This window comes from Hoplias malabaricus, chromosome 3 (genome assembly GCF_029633855.1).
Source record: "Hoplias malabaricus isolate fHopMal1 chromosome 3, fHopMal1.hap1, whole genome shotgun sequence".
Lineage (NCBI taxonomy): Eukaryota > Metazoa > Chordata > Actinopteri > Characiformes > Erythrinidae > Hoplias > Hoplias malabaricus.
Window position 1 is genome coordinate 32,164,418 of NC_089802.1, and position 27,517 is coordinate 32,191,934.

The window sequence follows — 27,517 nt, forward strand, 5'->3', positions numbered from 1 at the left end:
TTTAAAACAAGTAAATAATGTGCCATTTTCCCCCATTTCACTCATGTGGGAAGGATGTAGTATTTTGTTTACAGTGTTGCTGGATTTGGCTGTGCGTACAGAGAGCAAGTTTAGTCTTGTTGTGGTTGAACATGGGATGTGGAAACGAGTTGTGTACAAAATGCAATTTTCTGAGCTGTTTCAATGAGTAAATCTGAAATATACACAGTACACAGTTTGTTTGTAAAAACCTAGCAGCTGAGAATCAGCCTTGGTCCAAGTGGTTAGGTCTAATCTGAGGAAACCTGGTTACCCTGTAGAATCCTCATAAAATAAAAAAATGACTGGGCTTTCCGAGCTCCACCACTGTACCAGTTCCTTCATAGCTACATTTGTGACACTGGAAAAGCTTTACAGAAAACAGATAAAAATCCTATTCAGCCTAATGAGAGATTAGCACACAACAGCTTCTTATTAGAGTTAATGGGATTTTAATTTCTGATCTGTGGAGTTGTCAATAGTAATTACAAAAACAACACAACCCTGTGCAGAGCCTGGACAAACACTTTTTAAAAATAATTATATGCATACCTGTATTACAGTACAGTTCAAACATGTACTTGGACTCTAATCATGTACTATACAACATGGTTCGTACATTTAAAGCTATAAATGTTGCATAGCTAAATTCACAGCCAGTATCAGCAGCCACATGACTGACTACATTTGGAGGAACGAGGGGGAGAACCATAAAATAAAATGTACCTTTAACCTTTAGACAGTTCAAATTGCACAAGCAGTGTTATGAGCTTTATAACGGTTTCTGGAAATGAGTGCAAAAATAACACAGAACATGATGTAAACTTGAGACATATCACCCAAAAGACAACACCTCAGCATCTCAAATTCAGGCAGGATGAAAATAAATATACTCCCATTTCTTCCATTTGTGCTTTTCCCAGCGGCCAACAGCACCTTCTCAGAACATGTTCATAACAATCCAAATAAAGTTGGGAATAAAATGCCTTCAGGTAAATGGACGACAACTGAAAACAGATAATTATGTGAACAAACACTGACCACAAACCAGAGCAGCAGATTCCCATTTTCACACTGAGAGATGTCCTGTGGTTGCCCAATTGCTTGTGTTGATAGGGCGGCAGTTAAGGTCAATTTGCTCCATGTAAACTTAGCACAAAAGTAAAGATATCTGTGTTTGGTAGATCATTTCTTTGTTGTAATTTTAAATGGTGCCACATTTGTAAGGAACATGTATTTGTGGGATGAGTAGTAGAGCTGAGTGTGGGTTGCACCCATGAAAAATTTGCCAAATCCTCTCTGCCAAAGCCAAACAGCTTCTTCTGTGTGATGGTGTGGGGCGGCATCTCCCTCACTAGAAAAACAAGGCTTGTCATCACTGGAGGCAATCTCAATGCAGAGAGATATCGAGATGAAATTCCGCAACCAGTGGCAATCCATCACACAGAACAACCTGCTTGGCTTTGGCAGAGAGGATTTGGAAAAACTCAGCTCTAATGCTCATCCCACAAATGCATGTTCATTACAAATGTGGCACCATTTTTAAATTACAGCAAAGAAATTATCTACCAAACACAAATATCTTTACCTTTTGTGCTAAATTTAAAATCACAAATAAATTAAAAGACCTTGTTGCATTTAGTAACCACTCCCTAAAGCCATTTGTATTGTATTTGTATTTTGTAACAAACCCTTATATGCAAGACATGACACAATTGTTGCAAAAAAATCCTTCCTTTTCTAATCACACTACCAGTTTAAATACTGATTAGACTTTCAGGACTCAAACAAAACATCTTATGATTGAAGCTTAAAAAAATTCACATTTAGTCAACATTGAACCACTGATTTTATGCAGGGAACAAATTTAAATATGATATTTGTCGGCACATTTTGATTTGGCCTTTAATTTTTGCACAGGCCACCATTTATTTTCCTGTATCTAATTAACACATTTTTTACAGTTTGACCAGAAGTCACCTGCATGTTCAAGTCAAAAGGCATTTTACACATTTCAGCTTATGTAGAGGAGAACTTTGTTACAATTATTTAAAATAGAGTAAACTACAGTACTTTTGTGCGCAAGAACAACATTTAGAACCGGTGGGACGTGTTGTTTGAAATTTCACTATAAAGAATAAAATAATTCTACTTTTAGTTTTATGCTTCTTTGCAAAGCATTTCGATTAAAATCGAACTGGACTCGTTCAAACTATTCCATCCTGAAGACTGCCAGAATGAAGGAGGTTAAACCCAGTGACGGCTGTTTACTTCTGCCCACTTCTGGCTCATCTAAGCCTCCTCTGAAAGTGACTGTCAGTATGAAGCTTTATTTCCCTTCGATGATGTATTTGAGGATGGCATTGGGAACATCCAGTGTTTCATCTTTCACCAGAACAATGTCGTAAGAGCTGACGTACGACTCCTTTCTGTCCTCAACCTGGAACAAGACCATTCAAAAAGACTCATCAGATATTAAAGGAATATTTGGAGAACACTGCATTAAACTGATACATTACTTTAAAATGATAAAAATGATCGCAAGGCAAGTTTGTTTATAAAGCACTGTTCATACAGGAGCAATTCAAAGTGCTTTACAGAAAAAAGAAAACAGTTAAATTAAAACGATATAAAAAGCCAAAAATGCCAACAAGCTGACATACAGATAAAAATAGAATTAGAGTGTATTATTCATTTCATTCATTATCTGTAACCCTTATCCAGTTCAGGGTCACGGTGGGTCCAGAGCCTACCTGGAATCATTGGGCGCAAGGCGGGAATATACCCTGGAGGGGGCGCCAGTCCTTCACAGGGCAACACACCTACGGACACTTTTGAGTCGCCAATCCACCTACCAACGTGTGTTTTTGGACTGTGGGGGGAAACCAGAGCACCCAGAGGAAACCCACGCGGACACAGGGAGAACACACCAACTGTTCACAGAGAGTCACCCGGAGTGGGAATCAAACCCACAACCTCCAGGTCCCTGGAGCTGTGTGACAGCGACACTACCTGCTGCGCCACCATGCCACCAATTAGAGTCTATTAGAGTCTATTATTCTCTAATAGAATACATCTTTTTTACAAAAACACTTTAAAGAACTGTTATAATTAAAACCTGCTCATTTATTAAAAATGTAATTTCTGCCAAATTATGAATTATTTGGAAGCAACACAATTAGGGAACTGGCTTGTAAATAGTTAATTCAATAAGTCAGTAGCCTCGCATTGCCAGACTGTCTAGGGGGATTCAGGTGCCTTGTGTCACTTAACATGGCTGAGAACCACCTACAGCGGCAGCAAATTAGACTGACACTCAAAACATACCAACGTACTTTGGTATGATGTATAGAAACAGCACATATAGCACGTATAGAAACAGCATATTATAGGCCCAAGGATACGGCGATATAGTGAACCATCAATAAGAACCACCAATAGTGTGGCCAGGTTGAAACCCTAAAAATAACAGACCCTCTGTCTATTGGCGCTTTTCCACTGCATTGTATTTACTCGACTCTACTTGCTTTTTTATCTGGTTCATTTTCCACAACCACAGCTTCCCCCTCAATGTAGTCACTGATGTCATAAAACACCTTCACTAATGGGAACAGCAGGCTTTGGACACCATAACAGTTGGGCTTGTGTTGGGCTTTAAATTCACAAATTCAAAGGTTGCAGTCGTTTTTGGGACTAAACACAGCCATACGTCAGTTCAGAGAGGTCACTAGAGTTTTTTCATTCCTAGTTGCACTGTCAGCTCTCGCCGAATTCTTTCCTTTTCCTCCACTCCAAGGAATATTTGAACCTGTTCAAAAGGCCACCATGTAACTTTAAGAGCTGCCAATGATAATTCCCTCTGGCCAATCAGCACTCTTGCAAGGTTTACATGTCACCGTTTAGTCCCTACTTGGCTCGCATGGAACCACGAGAGAGCAGCTATGTGTGAAAGGGGCACCATTCAGTGCTTTGTAGCTTTGACATCATGTGTCCTGTTTTCATTAACACTAAGTAAATGATAATGAATAATGTGGCTCTGTGCTCCTGCGTTAAATAACGTTCATACCTTATCATTGAGGTAACCAATACGAAGAACGTTTTGGACATTCTGGACTCCATCAGCCATCGTCAGGTCTCCCAGAGAGTCTCCCAACAGCAGAATGTTTGGGCGGTCTTGAAGCTGCTTAAACTGCTCTGGGTTCAGTAAGGCACCCTCCCGTTTATTGAAGGTGTGTATTAACTGCCCTTTAAAGCCACATAAAACACCCTGAAAGACAAAGATGAGTGTATTCATTAATTCAATTCCTTTCCTGTAACAGGGAGAGCAGTGCCTCGGTCGTTGCTACTCCATACTCAGCACTGCATAAACTGCACTATGTAACATTTGAGGGAGGGTAGGAAACCTCCCACCTTCATTCCAGGGCAGTGCTGTAAATGTGAATTACAATCTGCACCTGTAGGGGGAGCACAAGAGCAAAAACAACAACAAAACAAATTGTATCAGCTATTACTTAGCTTTATGAGCCTCATAGCTCCAGTGTAAAACACATCTTGACCGATTGAAAACATTTGTGCTCAGAGACTGTGTTGAGCATCCATCTTAGGTTCTGATTCAGTTCCAATATTCGAAATAAGAATGGAAAATGAGCAACACTCACATTTTCATCATACTCCATGTAGTTAGAGAAGACTCGCACATTGGGATGGAACACTTCGTTGTGTCTGATCACCTCTTCTAGGATATCCCCCACCCCAGCCGAAAAGATGAGCAGAGGGATGGAGAGATCCTTCAATGTGTCAAAGAAAAGCTGATAGCCGTCCCTACACAGGTCCACACAAACACACTCTCAGTCATTATTTAAACATGACACAGAATCAAAACAAATATTAAACCAAACTGTGATTTAATCATTTTATAATGTGTTTTAATATCTCAAATTTAAAAATACAGTATGTCCTGTTTATTTTAACCATCAGGAACTAGGCTCTTTGTGTTGACATTAAACTCACAAAACATTTCCATAATTTCCAGATAAACCTGAACGCTGCGTTGTTCCAGCCAATGTGTAAAAAAATTAAACATTAAATTACTGATTGAAAATCTTTCTTAACCAATGTTTCTAAATGTTAGTTAGTAACTGGCAACTGTCATAATAAATTACAACACATGGCTGTTTGATGAAAGGTAACTGCTGTATTAGATGTCTTTTCCTACTGGGTTATAAGTGAGTATCTTTGTAGGTAAAGACCTGAGCATGGCGTTCGACTCCCTCACTGCCTTGGCCAGCTGGTCCTTCCTGATCCGCTGCTCTACCAACAGGTCATGAGCACGTGTCCACCTAACAAACACACAGACACACACTCTCTTAAAAGTCACAGTTTACTCTCCACCAATAACAAAAGCATGAGTAAGAGAGGAGTTTTTGAATAAACAGTGAATTTGTGGTTTGGAGAGTTTAAGAAATTGTAAAAAAAAAAAAAAAAAAAAAAAAAAAGTGTAAAAAATTGTGGCAATTTAAATTTGTCAAAATTAACATGTTTATTACACTATTATGTAATAAATTGCATAAATATATAATACATTTACTACCTGTTTGTTTGTTTCTTAACTACATCTTTTTGTTTTGAGAATATGTAGTTAATTTACTGCAATATCTTTTTCAAGGTGCCACAGTTTGATAAGGCAATTGAAATGTAAGGAAGCATGACTGACTGGTAAAAACAATCTGAGGATGTTTAATTAACGGCTGAACCAAAGTCAAATCATGAGCATGAGCCGACTCACTGACCATTCCACCATATGAGGCACCCTCTCCTCGACCGACAGTGATTGGTCAAACTCTATGGGGTAGTATTTCTCGAACAAGCCTGACATCTGCATAAAATAGAAAAATTCACTTTAATTAAATATGAAAAGCGAATTACAGCTTTATTTAAGGCCCTAAAGCTAAATAACAGCACATATTTGAAATGTTGAAGTGTTACTGTTCAAATAACACAGCAAAGTCATTCAATAATATTATATGAAATGCTCAAATATGCTGTTGAGTGAATAAAAAAATATTGTTAAATGTGCTGTTTAAGCACTGTCTCATTTTAAGCTTTTAATAATGGATATTTAAATGTAAAATATAAGAATCAACGTAAGATCAACACAGATTTATATCAGTAGAATCTATTTATTAAAAATGTAATCACAATAGTAAAGTTAAAATGCTAGTACTTGTATTCTTGGGCGGGAGATATATGTGTATTAATATTAATATTGACAAATCCAATAAGGTTTATGCTTGATGGTGATGTTATGTTTCTTGTTTGAAAACTATGCAATTATTGGAATTATATCGTAGAAACCAAAATCAGGAAACATATTGTGATATAAATTTTGGCCGTATCGTCCATCCCTAGCTACAGTGCAGTTCTTGGCTCAAACAGTAAACACCTCCATGCTCCAGCTTCAACAACTTTTTATGACATAAACTGATTGATTCAGCGAGATAAAAGAAACAGGAGCAGATTTACACTGTGAATGATTCTAAAGTGTTAAGTGTTTTCCTGCTGAAACTATATAGTAGCCTACCTTGGTCTTACAGTCTTCACTAATGAGAGTGCTGTTTTCAAGGATGTCTGTGAGGAAAATACAGAATACATCAATAAAGGTAAGAAGACTGGAAGTAAGTTTGTATGTTCTTGAATGTGCTTGCGTGTGTGTGTGTGTGTGTGTGTGTGTGTGTGTGTATTTGTACTCACTGTATGTTGTGGGACAACGTTTTCCATTATTAGCAAACCTGGTCAGTGTCATGTCAAAGTCGGAAATCACCTTTAAAGAGTAAAACCAACAGTTAAAAAGAAGGTGAACTTCAATTAACACTACTGGGTCAGTGTGAGCACTGTGCTGATGATCCACTACCACAGGAACAATCGGAACAACAATGAAACTGAGACTGAATAGATTTTTCAACCATCAGTGCTACAGTCTTTAACTGTGACATGTTAAAGCTGACATACAAGATACACTGAGCTCATAATGCAGAAGTGAGCAGAAAAACTAGGTAGAAGTTTCTAATAAAATGAACACATAATATATGAGTGTAGCTGTACCTGAAGTGCATTTGGTCCAGCCCTGTACATGTTCTGGATGATCTCTTCCACTCTTCCTCTATCTCTCATTAGGACTGACGGTCTTGCTAGCTCAGGAATCTGAGTTAAGAGAAAGAGACTATGAATGAGCTTAGATTCAACTGATTTTCTGCCATTAACAGCAACTGTGTTTAGTAACTCCTTATAATATCGGCGTAGCTGTATTCTGGTAAAAATGTTTTAAATTCTGTTATTAAACTGCATATTTCAAAAGACTTTATTTAAACACGAAATCACTGCAGTTTATTTAAAGTATTGAGAGATTTGTGGCTGAAGTTCAGCTAGTTAGCTATAGTAGCCTTAGCCGACAGCTAGGTTAAACAGTTATATCTGCGAACAACAGTCAAATTCTCATGAAATACAAATACTCCTGAAATCATACTGGAAACAAGATCATGTAGCAGAGTTTTCAAATACTTTCCTTTTCTGGGATAGTGATATAACGTAATAAAAAACAAATAATAGGCTGAATAAACTGAATAGAGTACTTTACATTTTTAGAAAATAATACATTTATAACAGAAAAATGTTGTGTAATTCTTGATATTTCTGTATTTTGTTGTCCTCTGCTGAAAAAGTTGTATATTTCATTAAAATAAGTAAATCCACCTCCATCACAAGGCTGTTCCTGATTGGCTGAAAGCTTGAGCCCTTGATGAAATTAACACAAAATTATACACAGATCCCGGAAGGCATCCAGTATGAATTGTCATGGCGGTGAATGACTGGTGCACCATAATAAGTCAGAAAATTCAAGGTTGGACTGAAGTAAGCCTAGAGTCAGTTGACCAATTAAGAGGACCTTGAGACTGACCTATGAACTTTGTCTACTTCCAAAACGTGTATCTTTGCTGGATTAATAAAGTATCAATTATTTATCCAAAATGTGTGTGTATACTCTGGGCATCGTTATGTTTGCTGAGTGTGTACGTGAAGAGCTTTCAGACTTCAGCACAAAACACGTAAAACAGAGTCAATGAGGAAAATGTCCACAGTGCTGTCTGGTTTTATGGTTTATGTGAGAGATGTTAAACAGCAATGAAACATCTCTGTTCGTGTATCAGCTGGGGATTCAAAACAAAAAATATCTACTACAGGATTGATACCTTTCATAAACACAACATATAAATGACACTCAGAATACAGTAAAACAACAGAATCAGAAAACAACCTAAGAGCACGTTGTCACCTAAATAGATTTTAGGGTCATCGCGTGTCCTGACAGCACCACCTAAACGCTAACGTTCTTTGTTTATTCTCAGAGTTTTTTGGTTTTCACATATATTTTGTGTCCTAAATTTAAAATTGGTTGGACTCAGTGGAACAGCTGTCTAACACTGGCCCTATCATCAGGAGATCAGCTATCACCTTGGCCCTGAAAATGACAGACTTGGCAGTTAGTGTTCTCCTCCAAAAGTGTTAAGCTCTCCAATGACACACTTATAATGCAATTATTATTAAAAACATCTAACAGATATGTAGCTAGGTGTTAGTTATAGACAAGATGCTCATCTATAAAGCATCTAAACTAACTACTTCATTTCTGCATGCACAAGTTGCAGGTGTTTCACTAAATCATCATAATCTGTGTGTTTTAATCTGGATGATTAAATATATATATATATATATATATATATATATTATGTCATCAATATCACTACAGACACATAAACACAGACACAGTACAGAGGTTACCTTACACTTCAGTCCTAGTTCTGGTAGTTGTACTGTTACACAGGGGCATCTTAAAAAAGATGGTCAACTTTATAGTCATTTATGTTGTTTAGGTAACAGAGGTCACACACTCGCCGTGGTTAAAGATGGGAGTAAGAAAGTAGAAGAACTCGGAGAAAGTGGAAAGGGAAAAAGACGATGAAAGATGGCAAGAGGGAGAGGGAGAGAGAGAGAGAGAGAGAGAGACCAATCTGACCTCATACTTTATCAGCTGATGCCAGATTGTTAGGACTTTCCAAACAGGAACATAGATCCATGGAATGTGGAAAATCTGAGCACAGAACCACAGTTATAAGTTTAGCTGATAGAAGAAGCTATGTTAACCCTGACAGCGGCTGCATGAAAAATCTGTCATGAGGCAGTGAGATGAGAGTGCGAGGCTTCAATAACAGACATGGTTAGACAGACCAAGGTTAAATAGCGTGCGGAAGCTATCTACAGGTAGAATCTCCATAACCTAGTGAGGATACACTTAAATACACATGAGAGAGAGATATATGAGGCACTTTTTGTAACTTCGTTTTGACAGGTCATTTGGGCCAATCAGAGCGTGCCACGTCATCAAGCCCCGCCCCCTTTTGGGAGGGAAGTCCCGCCCCCTTGTCCAATCAGAAGCGTGTATTTGACAGGAAGTCCCGCCCTCTCGTCCAATCAGAAGCGTTTATTTGCTCGGAAGTCCCGCCCTGTCATCGACCAATCATAAGTGTGTATTTTCCCGCCCTTGTTCAAAAGTCCCGCCCTCGCTTCGTCCAATCGCAAGCGTGTATTTTACCCCCGGATTTCCCGCCCTCCCCTCAACCAATCATAAACGTGTATTTTAACCGTAATTCCCGCCCTTCGCTCTGTTTTATTATAGATATCTACGACCCCCCACGATGAACCCCTTTATCGCGCGCACATACGCGAGCCCCCCACCCCTTTATCACGCACACACGCGCGCACAGGCTCTGTTTCATCACAGGTGTCAAGTCACGAGCTACGCTTTATCAGTCGCACACTCGCTACCGTAATCGCTAACGATCAACCACCCCACCCCTTTTATCGCGCGCACACACATAAGTGAACCCCCCACCCCTTTTATCGCGCGCACACACATAAGTGAACCCCCCACCACTTTGGAATTACAGGAATCGTCAAACGCCCCCCCCATCAAACGGTTATGACACACGCACGTACCCCCCACACACACACATACAGGGTATACATAAGTAAATTTTTAATTTTCTAACTCCAAGTTCTAAATGATTAATGGTGTTTTAGTGATTAAAGATTGTTTTAAAATCGTTCATTTTCTCCCCCGGTCTATGACCCACACCCCAAAACATACTGTTTTCATACGATAAAAAATGACATTTGAAGATGTCTTAACGCTGCCCCTCCTAAACCCTCCTCCTCGCTGTACGTCAGAAAAGTTTACGATAAGTGACTCAGTATATCTAGGAGCTCAAAAATCTACGCATTACACGCTGACATTCAACTTTGGATGATATACTGCTCGGACTGGAACCAAAAGGTAAGAACTGACATTTATAACGTAAAATAAGAATAATTTAAGAATATTACTTTATATTTCATTTTAAAAATTTTATATATTTATTTATTTATTTTATTTTTATTTTTTAGATTAAGAACAAACAAGAACAGACGTGATGGCTAATATTTTACAAGCTCCAAGAAAGTTACCCTCATCTCTTAGCCGTACATCTTCACGGATCTCTGAATCAGACAAGGTTAAAACATTTCAATTAAGAAATGGATTGTACTTGGGATTTAATTTTGATCATGAGAGAGACAGCGTATCATTTTTCAACAGCTCAACAGAGAGTTGTAAAGATGCCACAGAAGTTTTTACGCTACATCGAAACGATTGGGGCAGTTTCACTAACCATTGCTACGATCTCAACACTAAACTTATGTCTGGTAATTTGTATTCATCGCAACAATTCAAGATCCTCATCAAACCTTGGAATTCAACAAGAGCTGTGACATTGCACACTTTTGCTCTCCAAATCGTAAAGAATGTTAAAGGAACGTGTTTTGTCTGCTTGTGGATGTTATACAGTCACAAAAGAAATGCACCTGATATGGGATTTTCTTCACATCGTGATTCCTGCGTGAAAATAGAATGGGAAGATTGGAAAGAAATATATAAAGAATGGTTTGAAAACATTGAACAATTGTTTGAAGAAAACGAATTGATTAAAAGTCTTCAGAGGTTAAAATTAAGATTAGACGACCATTTTTGAATCTGACGTCAGTTTTCCTTGTAGGGGTTGTTGGGGGAGGTGCCAAAGTACACACCCAAAACTTTTGAGAGATAAAAACAAGCAACACTCTCTCTCTCTCAACAAGTCACTCGTGTCTCAGAAAGTGACAACGCAACGTCTGCTGAAAATGGCTCAGGAATATGTCAACCTGTACTATGCTCAAAACTGTGACAACGCCACTTCAGAACTTTTTCAAACTACTGGTGAGGATGGAACTTCAGAATCTTTCAAGGCTCAGGATGACGAGTTTGTGACCCCGTCTATGCTCTCCATCATTCGGGCTTTCACAGCGGACCTCCTTGAGAAGGTGATTCAGAAGGATATGCTTGAAAACTGCAACGGATGCGTCGTTGACCACCCGTCGCAACACCAACATTCATGCCTCTACGATCCGGAAGAATTTTACCTACACATCAATGCTAAAAGGCTTCTCAAGAAACTCTATCGCCCGTGTCTTAAATTTCTCTTAGCGAGAGTATTGCATCTCTGTGGGTACATGCATCTCCCATCTTTAGAAAAATTGTTGGGGTCGTTTGAAACGATTGTGTGCGATTTGCGAAACGAGATGAATATCGCAACTGCTCTAAAAGAGATCAAAGACAAAGCTCCCCCCGTGTACTCAGAACATGTCAATAATGACAATGTAGATTACTGGGGCTACCAAATTCAACATCTCATGGACAATTTCACCTCACCTACTCAATAAAACGTCTGAAATGTGTCACTAACACCTCTGAACTTTTTTATTTTTTAATTTTATTTAATGTATATATTTTTATTTTATTTTCTTGTGTATATATATATATATGTTTTTTTTATTCTTTTAAAAAGTATGTAACCAATTGTGTGTGATTTTGAAAAACTAATAATAAAATTATTTATTTAATGTATCTTAAACAATGTGTGATTTTTTGAAAAGTAATAATATAAATTTATTTCATACAGTGTGTGTTTTGACTCTGCGGTGTCTTGTTTAATTCTTAAACCAAAGTATATTATTTATCTAACACTTTTATTTTAGACCCCAAGATTTCTGAATATAAATCAATAAAATATTGAGATCACACATATTTGACTCATTATTACAAAAATGACGAAGCAGTTAATGAGACACATCTATTACACGCCCTCAGACCCAGGATCTTACGGAGGGGTTGAGAGTTTGCAAAGAGCTATTGTTGAGAAAATTGGTAAACGGGTAAACGATGGTGAACTTAAAACCTGGCTAGCAGAGCAGGATGCATACACTCTGCATAAACCTGTTTCTGTTAAATTTAAGAAAAACAGAGTTTTTGTGAAAAACATGGATGAACAATGGCAAGCCGATTTAGTGGATATGACTAGTTTGTCAGAGAATAATGAGAATATGAAATTTATGTTAACTTGTATAGATATTTTATCTAAATATGCTTGGGTATGTGTATTACGGAACAAATCAGGAGCTGAGGTGACAAAAGCTTTTGAGTCTATTCTGATGGATGGGAGAGTTCCTAAAAAACTACAAACTGACCAAGGAAAAGAATTTTTTAACAAAAGCTTTCAAGGATTAATGAACAGATATAATATCGTACATTTTGCAACAGGCACAGGGCAGAAAGCTTCGGTCTGTGAACGTTTTAACAAGACGCTTAAAAATAAAATGTGGAAATATTTCACAGCTGTTAATACGAGAAAATACGTTGATGTGGTACAGGATATGGTCCTTGCTTACAATAGTAATTACCACAGCTCTATCAAAATGAAACCTGTTGATGTTAATGAATCAAATTCATTCAAAGCTTTTAAAAACTTGTACGGGTTGATTCCTTCAAGAACCAAGAAACTACGTTTTAAGTTTAAGATCGGGGACATTGTAAAGATTTCTCGTGTGAAAAGATATTTCGAAAAAGGATATGAGCAAAATTATACGACCGAAAATTTCACCGTTTTGGAACAGATACCGAGAGATCCTCCGGTTTACAAGCTGCAAGATATGGACGGTGAAAACATTGACGGGGCATTTTATGAACAGGAGCTACAAAAAATTATAGTCGGAAAAAATAAAACCTATAAAATTGAGAACATTTTAGATGAAAAAATACAAAATAGGAGAAAGATGTGTTTAGTTAAATGGGTGGGGTGGCCTGAAAAGTTTAACTCTTGGATCCCTGCAAAGGATGTGATTGACATCAAAGTTTAAAAAGATTTGATAGGAACGCCATGAAAATCATAATCATATAGTCATGGAAGAGACAGGGTTCTACGTGACTCTCCCGAGCAACGCATCCAAAGACATCTATCCTGAAAACAAGATTTCATGTTACACGACCAAATTTGCCAAGCCTATTGAATTGACGGGTGACTGGGAGGTGTCTCTCACTGAAGTACAATATCCTCATTCATGGTACTCGTTGACAGCGTGGGAAAGCATATTTTTTGTTCGATTCGATGACGGAATGAAAAAAGAATTTTATAACTGTCAGATGAGTCCGGGGTATTACAGCAACATAGATGCTCTGGTTCAGGAAATGAATAGATCTATAAAAAAGTTAGGCCTTGAAATAAAAATCCATTATAATATTAATACATACAAAATACGTATGGTAACTGATAAAAGTTATTCGCTGGGGGCTCAAGGTATTCTATCAATTATATTAGGTCTGGAACCAAAGAAAAATCTTACACGTGATGAACCTGAGGCTCGCTATCCGGTAGACGTCCGCGCAGGATTTTACACCCTGTACGTGTATACAGATATTATTCATTATCAAAGGGTAGGGGATAGTTTTGTACCATTGTTGAGATGTGTACATATAACCGGTGAGAACAACGAAATTGTCACAATAACTTACGACAAGCCACACTACGTACCTGTGAGCAAGAGTTTTATAAACGATATAGTTATTGAAATTAAATCAGACCAGAATCAACATATTCCTTTTCTCTACGGAAAATTCATCGCTAAACTTCACTTTAGACCCGCAAAACATTCATTTCGCGTTTGAAAATGACCGGTATAAGCTACACGGACCCCAGAAATCTTATAGAATATTATACAAATCAAGCAGGAAGTGGTCTTCCGGGGTATCAAGGAACACCGACTATGTATGGTTCCGGGTTAGGCGGAATCTTCAAAGCGCTTTTTAGGATGGCTGTGCCTGTTATTAAAAGGGGTATATCTATTGTAAAACCGCATTTTAAAACAGCCGCGCAAGGCATAGTAAGTGACGTTGTGAGCAACATTATTAACAGGAATCAAAAACAGGATGGATCAGGAATTGCTGCGATTGCGCGCAAGAATGTTAAGAGGCCTCCTGGGAGGCGAGTTGTAATTACAGATAAAAAGCGAAAGCTTGCAGAGAGTAAAGGCAGAGTGAAAAAGAACAAACGAAGAGACAACAAGCGTGCTTCGTCCTCCTCCTCTTCTATCAAACGCAGAAGATTGAACATTTTCTAATACAATGGCTTTCTTACACAGTCTTTCAACTGAATGCACCAAATCTGAGCTAGACATTTTTACGTTACCTTACACTCAAACAAGTATTGAAAAATATACTTATGTCGAAATACCGCCACTTTCCGCCTTGACTGATAACGGACCCTTGGAGTTTTACGTAGCAGGAAATGGAGAAGACTACCTGGACTTGAACAACACCTTTTTACATCTAAGATGTAAGATTACAAATCCTGACGGGTCAAATATTGCTAACGATGCCAAGGTCGGAATGATTAACTATCCCATAGCATCTCTATTTTCACAAGTAGATGTTATGCTTGGGGATCGCCTCATCAGTCAATCAAGCAATACTTACCCATACAGATCAATAATGGAGTGTATCATGAATTATGGCGCAGACGCCTTGCAAACGCAATTTTCAACCGGGTTGTTTTATAAAGATACAGCCGGTCAGATGGATGTAACCGACCCTCAAGGTCGTAATAATGGATTAAAAAACAGGGCTCTTTTTAGCTCAGAAAGTAAAACCTTTGATTTGATCGGGCACATCCATTCTGATATATTTTTTCAAGATAAACTTTTACTAAACGGAGTTGATTTAAAAATTAAAATGGTTCGAAGTAAAGAGGAATTTTGTCTAATGAAAGAAGGACCGAGGGATTACAATCTCAAATTACTCTCAGCATCGCTGTTTGTGAAAAAAGTAACAGTTTCTCCAGCTGTGAAACTGGGTCATGCGCAGGCGTTACTTAACGCTACAGCTAAATATCCGTTAGAGAGGGTCTCTATGAAAACCTTCAGTCTACCCGCAGGCAGTCGTATCTGTACCCAAGAGAACCTGTTCCTCGGACCCCTTCCTAAAACATTAATTTTCGGAATGGTCGATAATGACGCTTTCAGCGGTGTATACAATAAAAATCCGTTTAATTTTAAACATTACGATACAGAGTTTATAGCTCTGTATGTAGATGGGACACAACACCCTGCAAAGCCATTCCAGCCGGATTTTCAAAACGGGAATGTGGTCCGTGAGTTTCATTCCTTAATTTTAGCTTCAGGAAAACAACTTAAAGATCAGGGGTTGTCTATAAACAGACAAGACTACACCCAAGGTTACACTCTGGTCGCATTCAACCTGACACCCGATGATGACTGTGGGCAGCATCTATCTTTAATAAAGTCGGGTAATATGAGACTGGAACTCAGATTTCGAAACCCTCTTCCGAGGACTGTGAATCTAATTGTGTATGCCAGTTTTGATTCAATTTTGGAAATCAATAGTCGTCGAAACGTTCTCATAGATTATCAATAACCATGGATACCGAAGAACTTACAGAGTTGATGAGAAGTTGTCCGTCTCTAAGAAAAGTCTTTTACGGTGTTTTTGCTAGTGATGAGTTACCCGAGAACAGATTGACGCAGTTTCCTGCTTTGTTCATCGTAAATACCGACCCGAGCCACATGCCAGGGGGTCACTGGCTGGCTTTATATATAATCAATGAAACCACAGGATATTTTTTCGATTCATACGGAAATCGACCAAATTCCCCCATCTTTCCTGAATCTATTTATTATTTTTTAAAAAGGAACTGTCTGGAAATAATACATAACTCTAAACAAGTGCAGAGGTTCGAATCTGTTTGTTGCGGACAACATTGTGTATTCTTTTTATATCATAAAGCTAAAGGTTATACTTTAAATGAAATTATGTCTATGTATAGTGATGATTTAAAAAGAAATGATGATATGGTTGTAGCTTTTGTTAAAAAAATGTACCCTAGAAAAAATAACACACACGTTAAGAATTGTATTCAATGTGTTAACTCTGGTGAAAGATTTACATTGTATTTGAAATAAAATAATAACGATGACACATGTAAAATCATTGAAATTGCATTTTATTTAAATAAAGATAAACATTACATGATTAATTGTTACAAAGATTCATCATTTATGAAATAAAATTACAATATGAATAATTAAAAATTCAACCAGTTTGAAGCGGTAAATCTAGGAGATTTAAAAGCAGGTTCAAGATTAGAGGAATCATAACTTGTAGGGGAGGAAGCAGGGGTAGAATACAACGTTTTGGATTTTTTAACATCAGATATTTTTCGTCTAACCCCTGCATTAGGAATGGTTGAAAATGGAATGTTTAAGTTAGCGACAGTTTGTAACAGTTCACCCCAGCCTAAAGGTCTCCGGTCATCAGATACTTTTTGAGGAGCTGTGAGATTTTTAATCAAATCCAACATGTGTGATCCTTTTACTGTTTGACCATTGAAAATAAATTCACCTTCATCATTCCATGAAGCTACATCATCAGACTTTAATATTTTCTCCATGATGTAAGAAGCATTTTTTCTGGTTCTGGCTGGAACATTTGCTATAACCTCTTTAATAATTTCATCTTTGGTTGTTTGTAAATCCTCAGTCAAAGGTTTATTTTCAGTCGCCTCCGTCGACGGCTTATTTTCAGTAGGTAGGGAAAGGGTTATTTGAGACGTTTCCTCTTCCCCCTGTTTGACGATGTTTAAAAATCGTTGCAAGGCTGATGCATAAAGTTTAGCCTTTTCATAAGGAATCAAATCAGATCTGTTCAATATATGACGCATCACATCGTCTATATCATTTTCCACCATTTTTCTAACAGTTTCTTTTCCACTCGTCATGTTTTTAAGTTTATCTAACTGGTGTTGAGGCACCAAATACATCTTATCAGCGGTTTCCATGTTATCTCTGACCAGATGTTATTAAACTGCTGATGAAGGGGATTGCGACACTTAATAAAGGGAGAAGAAATCCTCCGGATTGGTTAACAGATTTTCTTTTAGTCTCCACAGATGTTTTTTTATTAGCAAATAGTTGAATTAATTTTTTCTGTCTTTTAAACTGATGATATTGACGAGACGTTAAAGGTATGTTTCCTCTCAATAGATTTAGGGCTAATTCGCAGATGGCTAATATGAGATCTGAGGAAGCTTTACGTAATATAACCTTCCTTTCTCCAGGGGTAGCATGAAATAGAGATGTCAACATCTGAACATTTCTCTTTAGACGCGCAGACATTTTTCAGTACTTTACAAATTTTTTCTTTGGAATATACACTGCAGGATTCTCCCACGCAAACAATCCTGACCTGAGACGAAGTTCATCTGGCGTTGATGCTTTTAAATCTACAAATAAATACCCATAAGGTCTAGCAGTTGCTTCTTGGTAACATTCTAAAAAGTATTTGTTGTTTCCCGGATACATTTGACGTGCCAGTATGCTTATCTGTAGTTTATCTCTAGGATTTTTAAAAAGCACCATATAGTTGGTGTTTAAGTTGATGGTTCTGCTACTTTTTCCTTGAAAAAACAGATTTTGAACCAAGTAGATGACGCTCAGGTTTCTGTGGTGTGTATATTTTGTAAAAGCCTTCTCTACCTCCTCGTTCTTGCTAGCTGTTTCCATCAGATCATCGATTACCAATAAATTTGTTTTGTGCGGTGGAAAGAGTTCATCATCACACAAAGAGTCGGGTATTCCTTGAACAAAACGTATGTTTATTTTGTTCAGCAGTTCATCATAGAGAGGTTGCCAGCACGTATAACACCATACAATTTGATCCGGGGTTTTTGACATGGAATCCTTACAATTTTCCAACAACATTTTGATAAAAAAAGATTTTCCACTATTGCTTGGTCCACACACTATACAAGAAAAAGGAAGCTGAAGTCTAGAATCAAATCCCCTTGGATGAATCATTTTTAGTTAGTTATTTAATATCCGTATGGTAATGTTGTGAAATCGGGTAAGAGAACACGTTTATCGTACACAACTCTGAACCTTTTCATCAGTGATTTGTTTTTTAAGTGAAAGCCTCTTTTATCTCTCACAATTTGATTGTGGGTAGTCATAATTTCAGCGTTAGAATTAGGATTTTTCACATGTTCATTAACCAGTTCTGTCAAGGATTTCAAGTTAACAATTTCACCATTGGTGTAGTTTAAAGTAATACCCTTAACTTTCATCGTAGTCTTCCCTTTGAGAGTGCGGTAACCATAGGTTTTCGGACCCCCGCTGACAAATTCTACTATTTGATCACCTGTGTCCAATTCACTCGTAAGGCCTCCTAAGTAATCACTTAGAGGAGGCATCCAGTCACCTTCTTTACTTTTGAAAATGACGCTGTCAGTATCCGTGTATAAGCATCTCTGCTGTAGTTGATCTATCACATTGTATAATTCAAGTCTAGCATAGGCTGTGGTGAAAATACCTATAAATACATTAGCGTTACCCGGTTTGAGACATCTATCGTCTGCGTAACGCCACTGCACCAATGCCACCTCCTGATTCAGAAAGGAGAAATGACTTACGTTATACATATCCGAGAATATGAATTGTAAAAACTCACTAGGGTCTTTGATCAGTGTAGTGTTTGTCCTGTCTGTTCTCTGACACATTTTTCCCCATAAAGAATTCAAAGCCAGTTTAGCCACAGATCTCTGCGCAGGATTAACTTCAATGCGTGATTGTTCTAGTTTGATCCCTTCATTCTCCTCATACTTTTGAATGTACTCTTTTTTATCGGCCTCATTCACCACCCAGGAGGGATAACCTGAACTCTCCTGTTTTGTCTGCAGAAACCTGTCGATGTATTCTGTAAACAAATATTTCGAATGATTAGGGAAGTGCCATATTTCAAACACCTTCAACACTCTGTACCCCTTCTCAATGGCTTTCATCACCTCAACGCTACACCAACTACCTGTCAGGGCCCTCTCCTCATCCGAGTGTTTACAGTTTTGCATTTGTTGTTCAGCACACGTCCGACACAAAGGAAACAAGAGTTTGCTTTTCACTCTATAAGGGAGAACAGGGGCCCACAAGCCCTTAGGGGGAGAACTTTTGCTCTAATAAGCCCAAAATATTTTTCCAACGGTTGGAAATCACGAAAGATGATAGTGGGGTGACCCACGGGGTACCTCTTTGTTTTATTTACATAAGGATAGAGGGACGTGAAATCATAGTAATCAATCCTTTCACCGGGCTGTGCTACATAATGGAGATGTAATGCGTTTGTTCGACCACCAAACAGAGCATCTCGCGGTTTTATGCGCTCAGGGAAGTCAAAGCGGGGCATAAACAATTTAACATCCTGGTTTGATCTTTTCATCTCATTCCAGGTATGCTCCCACATCATAGTTACGTTCAGTTTGAAAGTGTTTTGTAAAGTCTGAATTCTATCCATAGAATTTTGATAAACATCCCCAAAGGATTGTGAACTCTTACTTAGAGGATGTGGTAAATTTGAAGGAAAACATTTATCACATCCGTGATAAAAACATCCTAAAAACTCAAAAGCCTTACGTTCACTACCGTCGTCATAATAACCATCCACAAAATAGTTTCCGAATTTGACCTCACCTTCATTGAGGGCATGTCGGATGGGGATCTTGTCTCTCTCAGAGATGTACTCGAGCCATTGTATGGAAGGTGTTGAGAAAGATTTCTGACTGTCGATGTAATTATCTAATGGCGGGATAGCTAAAATGTTTTCAGACAGAAAGTTGATTCTGAATATTTGTAAACAGACACTAGCTATGGTGATGCATTTGAACGGGTCAACCATTGTACTGCTAAGTATCTCATCCCTGAAAGCTATACAACCTTTTCTCAGAATGTGGACGTCGTTCTTACAATATTGAGCCATTTCTTCCTTAAAGTGAAAGAGCTTTCCTGTACATGTATTGTACCATTCAAAAAATTCTTCTCTTTCTTTGGTCATCATGGTGTCTACCCCGTAGAACTCGGGTTTCGGATAAGGTCCTACATAATTCTGATTTTCCACAGTATTCCAAAAATGTGGGAAATAACCTTTTTTGTCTGATGTGAACCCCATAGCCTTTGGAATAGCGCTCAGTCTCATAGGGAGAAAAGAGAGACTATCGATGTATCTCTGTTTATACTCAACATCTTGAAAACACAAGATTTTACCACCTTGCGCTATGATGTTAGGGGTGATACCTTCCTTCACTAAATGGTTCAACAAAAGGTATGAATCATACCCTCTAGCGTTGTGCGCTATGAATGTATAACTTTTATACTTTTCCTTGCGATACTTTCTAAAGAATGATGCCACGCAATTGTCCCCTTTTGCTGTCCACTCCCTACCTTTGAAATCAATGCAACATATATAATTAGCTACGTGGTAACCTGTTTCTTGATTCGTCTCAAAATCGTAAAAGACGTACTTTTCATCGGGAATTTCAAATATTATAGGTTGCATAAAACATTCATGTGTGATTTCTGAATCAACTTTGGCTCCACAGTTTTTACAACGATTGGTTTGACACTGATGCTTTTTCGATCCTTTACTCTGATCCTGCACGGTATTGCATTTAGGGCAGTAGAATCTAGTTTTGCATAAAGTTTGATCACCGCTTGGATCGATCACTGTTTTATGTTTATCATAACAATACTGCGATCTGCAAACCCTTAGACAATCTTCACATTGTACAGTCTTTTTAGACCGTTTAGGACAGTCTTTGTCAAGACATACGTTGCAATGAAAATCGCATTTGTGATGTTTCTGATTGTTAAAGCCGGTGGAACAGTAGGGGCAGACATAGGATGTACCTAAAACACCTTTAAGATTTTTGACGCCGTAATAATGGTTATCTTGCAAGAACAGGTAAACGGTTTTGTCATGAGGCATGTTAGTGTTCTGAAACAAACTATACCCCTTCTTTTCATCACTTCGGTACAACACTATGATTTTGCAGTTCAAATGTTGCTCAAAGCGTGCGATATGTGCAAAGCTAACCATTTCATCTATGGATAAACCTACATCATTTTGCAGTTGCCTCGCTATTTGTTCTACTTCGAAAATGTTTTTCTCAGGATTCAATATTTGAGAAACGCATAAGGCAAAACAGAGGTTATCTTTGTTGTGAAAAACATACAGATGTTTCATCTTTTTCTGAATAAAATCTGTGCTGAAGATACCCGATAGCTTTTTTTTCCCTCCACCCTGAGGAGCGTGCACAATCCGAATAACTAATTGTAAAGTTTCATCGGAAAGTATTTCAAATTTACTCTGGATGGAGTTTTCAAACAACATCAGAAAGGAATTCAGATCAATACCCCCATCATTTATCTGAACACGCGACGAAACATTGAGCGAATCACCCTGAATTTCTACAAACACACCATCACTCGGTCCAACTATTTCACCATTGGCAACATTGAGCATTTCATTTAAAATCTCAAGAACATAATTGTAAAATTCTGCAAAGCTGTCGACGTTACCGAGAGAAAAAAAGTTTATCCTTCTTCTAATTTCTGTGGTGCGGAATCTGTCTAAGCGATTTATATTGATATTTGGGTCAAGATCACCTCCCGTTTGTACATCACCATCGTCAGGTGGATTGTCATTGGGGTTATTCTCAGTATTAGGTGAAGGAGGAGGAGAATTGTCATTGGGGTTATTCTCAGTATTAGGTGAAGGAGGAGGAGAATTGTCATTGGGGTTATTCTCAATATTAGGTGATGGAGGAGGAGAATTGTCATTGGGGTTATTCTCAATATTAGGTGAAGGAGGAGAATTGTCATGATAATCAGGACTGGTTAATGAATTTTGACTTAAGTTTATCAGATTATCATTTAATCTCAAAAGACTTTGATTTAGTTCATAGAAAAAATCTGACAAAATTTCAGGATTATTTTCTGAGGTATTAACAGGAGACGTTAAACATTCAAAGTCTGTGGTTGGCTTAGAAGGTTCTGACAAACTGTCATTAAGCTGTTTTACAGCATCTAACAGAAAAGGATTCAGAGTTGTACACGTGTCGTATTCATTGAGTGTGTTTTGTAATTTCGATAAGCTGTGCTCCAGTTCAAAGAAAACATCATGCAAACTTTTAGCTGTATTTTCTGAGGTATTAACAGGAGACTTTAAACATTCAAAGTTTTGGGTTGGATTTACTGACAAACTGTCATTAAGCTGATTTACAGCTTCTAACAGAAAAGGATTCAGAGTTGTGTACGTTTCGTATTCATTCAATTTAGTTTCTAATTTTGAAATACTGCGTTTTAGTTCGCAGATTATCTGAGTGCTATTTAAATCATGTGAAAAAGGACTGATGTTAGGCTTCTTAGCTTCATTGTTTAAAACCTCGTTGTTAGGGCGTTTTTGCGCCATTTGACTAATACAATAAAGCAAATGAATAAATAAACATTAAATAAAATAAGTTTTACATTCTTGAGTCAACAGTCGATGGCTCTTCACAGACGACAGCATTCGTAGAAAGTAGCATCATAATAGTTTCAGATTGTTTTTACTGAAATCTAAGGATGAAAAAAATACAAAAAGCTTCAATTAGGACTAGGAAATACACACAAAATTATGAATAACATATTGTACTTTACTTACAGGGGAAGAGCTTCATCATAAGTGGATGTGTTCAAGTAGGAGGTGTCTCCAGTTCATAACTGTTTAGGACGTTTGACTAAAGAGATACGAAAATTTTCATGAATAACATTATAAAATACATATTACATATATATATATACACATTTATATATAAATATATATATATTTACTTACCCTAAGGACTTAGTCTTGGAGCTTGTAAAATATTAGCCATCACGTCTGTTCTTGTTTGTTCTTAATCTAAAAAATAAAAATAAAATAAATAAATAAATATATAAAATTTTTAAAATGAAATATAAAGTAATATTCTTAAATTATTCTTATTTTACGTTATAAATGTCAGTTCTTACCTTTTGGTTCCAGTCCGAGCAGTATATCATCCAAAGTTGAATGTCAGCGTGTAATGCGTAGATTTTTGAGCTCCTAGATATACTGAGTCACTTATCGTAAACTTTTCTGACGTACAGCGAGGAGGAGGGTTTAGGAGGGGCAGCGTTAAGACATCTTCAAATGTCATTTTTTATCGTATGAAAACAGTATGTTTTGGGGTGTGGGTCATAGACCGGGGGAGAAAATGAACGATTTTAAAACAATCTTTAATCACTAAAACACCATTAATCATTTAGAACTTGGAGTTAGAAAATTAAAAATTTACTTATGTATACCCTGTATGTGTGTGTGTGGGGGGTACGTGCGTGTGTCATAACCGTTTGATGGGGGGGGGGGGGGGCGTTTGACGATTCCTGTAATTCCAAAGTGGTGGGGGGTTCACTTATGTGTGTGCGCGCGATAAAAGGGGTGGGGGGTTCACTTATGTGTGTGCGCGCGATAAAAGGGGTGGGGTGGTTGATCGTTAGCGATTACGGTAGCGAGTGTGCGACTGATAAAGCGTAGCTCGTGACTTGACACCTGTGATGAAACAGAGCCTGTGCGCGCGTGTGTGCGCGATAAAGGGGTGGGGGGCTCGCGTATGTGCGCGCGCGATAAAGGGGTTCATCGTGGGGGGTCGTAGATATCTATAATAAAACAGAGCGAAGGGCGGGAATTACGGTTAAAATACACGTTTATGATTGGTTGAGGGGAGGGCGGGAAATCCGGGGGTAAAATACACGCTTGCGATTGGACGAAGCGAGGGCGGGACTTTTGAACAAGGGCGGGAAAATACACACTTATGATTGGTCGATGACAGGGCGGGACTTCCGAGCAAATAAACGCTTCTGATTGGACGAGAGGGCGGGACTTCCTGTCAAATACACGCTTCTGATTGGACAAGGGGGCGGGACTTCCCTCCCAAAAGGGGGCGGGGCTTGATGACGTGGCACGCTCTGATTGGCCCAAATGACCTGTCAAAACGAAGTTACAAAAAGTGCAAAACACCATTAATCATTTAGAACTTGGAGTTAGAAAATTAAAAATTTACTTATGTATACCCTGTATGTGTGTGTGTGGGGGGTACGTGCGTGTGTCATAACCGTTTGATGGGGGGGGCGTTTGACGATTCCTGTAATTCCAAAGTGGTGGGGGGTTCACTTATGTGTGTGCGCGCGATAAAAGGGGTGGGGGGTTCACTTATGTGTGTGCGCGCGATAAAAGGGGTGGGGTGGTTGATCGTTAGCGATTACGGTAGCGAGTGTGCGACTGATAAAGCGTAGCTCGTGACTTGACACCTGTGATGAAACAGAGCCTGTGCGCGCGTGTGTGCGCGATAAAGGGGTGGGGGGCTCGCGTATGTGCGCGCGCGATAAAGGGGTTCATCGTGGGGGGTCGTAGATATCTATAATAAAACAGAGCGAAGGGCGGGAATTACGGTTAAAATACACGTTTATGATTGGTTGAGGGGAGGGCGGGAAATCCGGGGGTAAAATACACGCTTGCGATTGGACGAAGCGAGGGCGGGACTTTTGAACAAGGGCGGGAAAATACACACTTATGATTGGTCGATGACAGGGCGGGACTTCCGAGCAAATAAACGCTTCTGATTGGACGAGAGGGCGGGACTTCCTGTCAAATACACGCTTCTGATTGGACAAGGGGGCGGGACTTCCCTCCCAAAAGGGGGCGGGGCTTGATGACGTGGCACGCTCTGATTGGCCCAAATGACCTGTCAAAACGAAGTTACAAAAAGTGCCTCATATATCTCTCTCACATGCAAATTGTACATCCAGTATCCTACCTCCTTCTATTACAATTTTTTTGCACTATTGTTATGGCTGCCTTGTACATTCATTATCCTACCTCCACATCAGGATATTGTCTTCAGTCAGTGTTCCATTGACTCATGTATGTCTATCAGTGTGTTGCTTGTATCGTATGTCCTGCACTTGTCTTCTGTTTGTTCACTTTCATATATTTATATACTTAGCTTAGTTGAATTTAGTCTATTTTTTGTTAAATGTTACTGCATCTTGGAGAGGAGAGTAATGTAATTTCAATCCTCTGTATGTCCTGTACATATGCAGAATTGACAATAAAACTCTCTTGACTTGACTTGAAATCATGTGTCATCTTGTAGTTGATCTGATGCCTGAATAAGGAATAAGCTGTGTTCCTATAAAGGAAATAATAACCAATAATAAAAATCACCATTCACCACACAAATCAATATATATTTCTGTATTCATCACTCAAATATTTACTATTTTACTAATTTATTTACATTTTTCCAAATTTAGTTACTTATTGGCGGCACGGTGGTGCAGCAGGTAGTGTCGCAGTCACACAGCTCCAGGGGCCTGGAGGTTGTGGGTTCGATTCCCGCTCCGGGTGACTGTCTGTGAGGAGTTGGTGTGTTCTCCCCGTGTCCGCGTGGGTTTCCTCCGGTTGCTCCGGTTTCCTCCCACAGTCCAAAAACACATGTTGTAGGTGGATTGGCGACTCAAAAGTGTCCGTAGGTGTGAGTGAATGGGTGTGTGTGTCTGTGTTGCCGTTCAGGGTGTATTCCCGCATTGCAGGAATGATTCCAGGTAGGCTCTGGACCCACCGCGACCCTGAATTGGATAAGCGGTTACAGATAATGAATGAATGAATGAATAATTACTTATTGGAACCAGCTGTCTCTATATTATTAGAGAAATCTCCATTGTGGAAGTCCCCTTGACCAAGGCAATGTGGATGCCCACTACTCTGGGTGTTTACTGCCCCAGTACAGTAGGGTGTATATTTGTGTGTGTATAAATAAGATAGGTCAAATTTCATTGTACTGTTGTAAAATGACTTTAAGGGTAGAAATATACTTACTGCTAACTATGTGTTTGTGTATGCATCATGGGTGCCTCATAAAAAAAAAGCTCTTAGTTGTGCCCAATATGTATTCTTGTGTAAACGCTGCCTGTTTTTGCTCCAACATCTTCAAAGTTGTAATTATTTTGGGCAAGCACTCTAGGAGTACCAGTGTACTAATATTTCTGCTTTTAAATCCTGTCTCGAATGCAACTCAGTTACAAAACCAATAAATACTGCCTTCTAAGGCACTGACTTGTGAGACAGCAAAACAGAATGGCAATGAGGTTGCTGTTGTTTCAGATAATGCTAATATGTGCGGTTGGAAGCCTAGCCGTTGTTATTTTGTTATCGAAAATCTCGGTATTCCTAATCGCGATATTGATACTTCCGCAGAATTGTGCCAAACTTACTAAGTATCAGCGTTATAGACATTTCTCCATTAGATTGTATCCGGATTAAAACAGCGCTGCTCGGAGATCGTTACATTAAAATACTCAGTGTACAGGGAAAAGTCCAGCTACATCGAGCTGTTTATTTTCCAGGTTTTTCAGTATGGATAGAGGGGTTTTACCGGGTAGCATAATGCTAGCAACATTAATCACTCACCATTTTCGACAAGAATGCTGTACAGAAAGCAGATGTAAGGCTAGATTTTTACGGTTGAACTTCGAATTACATTTATCTGCTAAAAGACAAGAGGCCGATACCCAGTTTTCTCCGAGAAGCCGCGATAACAGACAGAGGGCTACGCTACCGAAAACCAGGGGTCCCACCCCAATCACAGCCTTCAGGACATGAAGCTCACTAGGTACGCACTATGTAGAGAGTAGGGAGCATGGCGAGATTTTGAACGCAGCCCGTTTCCGTGCTCAAACATACCAGAAGAACACGACCCGACAGCGCGTGACCCGTTCCTCCTGTGTAGCCTCAACTCTGTGGACAAGCACCGTGACAGTCATTTATAGAACGGTTTATTGAAAGTTAAATTGACAAAAAAAGTTTTAAGGTATAATTTTTTTTTAAAAGTATTAAAAAAATATTTAAAGTTTTAAATAGTTTTAAAGTAGTTTATATACCATGTAAGTTTTAAAACGAACCCATCTGTGTCCACAAATTAAGACAATGAAGAAAGGAACAAGCAAAAACAAGCAAGGACAGTTACAGTTACAATCTCTTGGACATCTGGTTATGAAGGGGTTATCATTACCAGGGTCTCGATTTTACAGTAAATAACAGTTATATGTTTTTCATTTAAAAATAATTATCATAATAAATAAATAA

The 27,517-nt window shown here is 38.5% G+C and overlaps 1 protein-coding gene and 1 long non-coding RNA gene across 5 annotated transcripts; both read right to left on the minus strand.

The window, feature by feature from the left end:
• Positions 1 to 211: 211 nt before the first annotated feature.
• On the minus strand, positions 212 to 27,024 carry LOC136691791 (7-methylguanosine phosphate-specific 5'-nucleotidase-like). Of its 4 annotated transcripts, none has more exons than XM_066664585.1 (9): positions 26,843 to 27,024; positions 7,120 to 7,218; positions 6,769 to 6,838; positions 6,599 to 6,645; positions 5,808 to 5,893; positions 5,268 to 5,357; positions 4,677 to 4,839; positions 4,085 to 4,285; positions 212 to 2,458 (listed from the first exon to the last, which is right to left on the minus strand). In XM_066664585.1, exons 1-9 carry the CDS (start codon positions 26,843 to 26,845, stop codon positions 2,348 to 2,350), a joined length of 870 nt encoding a protein of 289 aa, XP_066520682.1. In that variant the 5' UTR covers positions 26,846 to 27,024; the 3' UTR covers positions 212 to 2,347. The 4 variants fall into 4 exon arrangements, with proteins under 4 accessions (XP_066520682.1, XP_066520684.1, XP_066520683.1 ...); XM_066664587.1 differs by lacking the exon at positions 26,843 to 27,024 and adding an exon at positions 14,951 to 15,223; XM_066664586.1 differs by lacking the exon at positions 26,843 to 27,024 and adding an exon at positions 9,089 to 9,243.
• LOC136690692 (uncharacterized) lies at positions 16,592 to 23,820 on the minus strand. The gene is made up of 4 exons (XR_010801751.1): positions 23,365 to 23,820; positions 23,189 to 23,254; positions 23,015 to 23,090; positions 16,592 to 22,929 (listed from the first exon to the last, which is right to left on the minus strand). It is a non-coding gene; the product is annotated as an uncharacterized lncRNA (long non-coding RNA).
• Positions 27,025 to 27,517: the final 493 nt, after the last annotated feature.

Coding starts and splice junctions, on each gene's coding strand:
- LOC136691791 (XM_066664585.1), bottom strand. Junction 5,894..6,598: donor GTGAAGACTGTAAGACCAAG/GTAGGCTACTAT, acceptor TATTTTATGCAG/ATGTCAGGCTTGTTCGAGAA. Junction 4,286..4,676: donor ACATGGAGTATGATGAAAAT/GTGAGTGTTGCT, acceptor TTTGTCTTTCAG/GGTGTTTTATGTGGCTTTAA.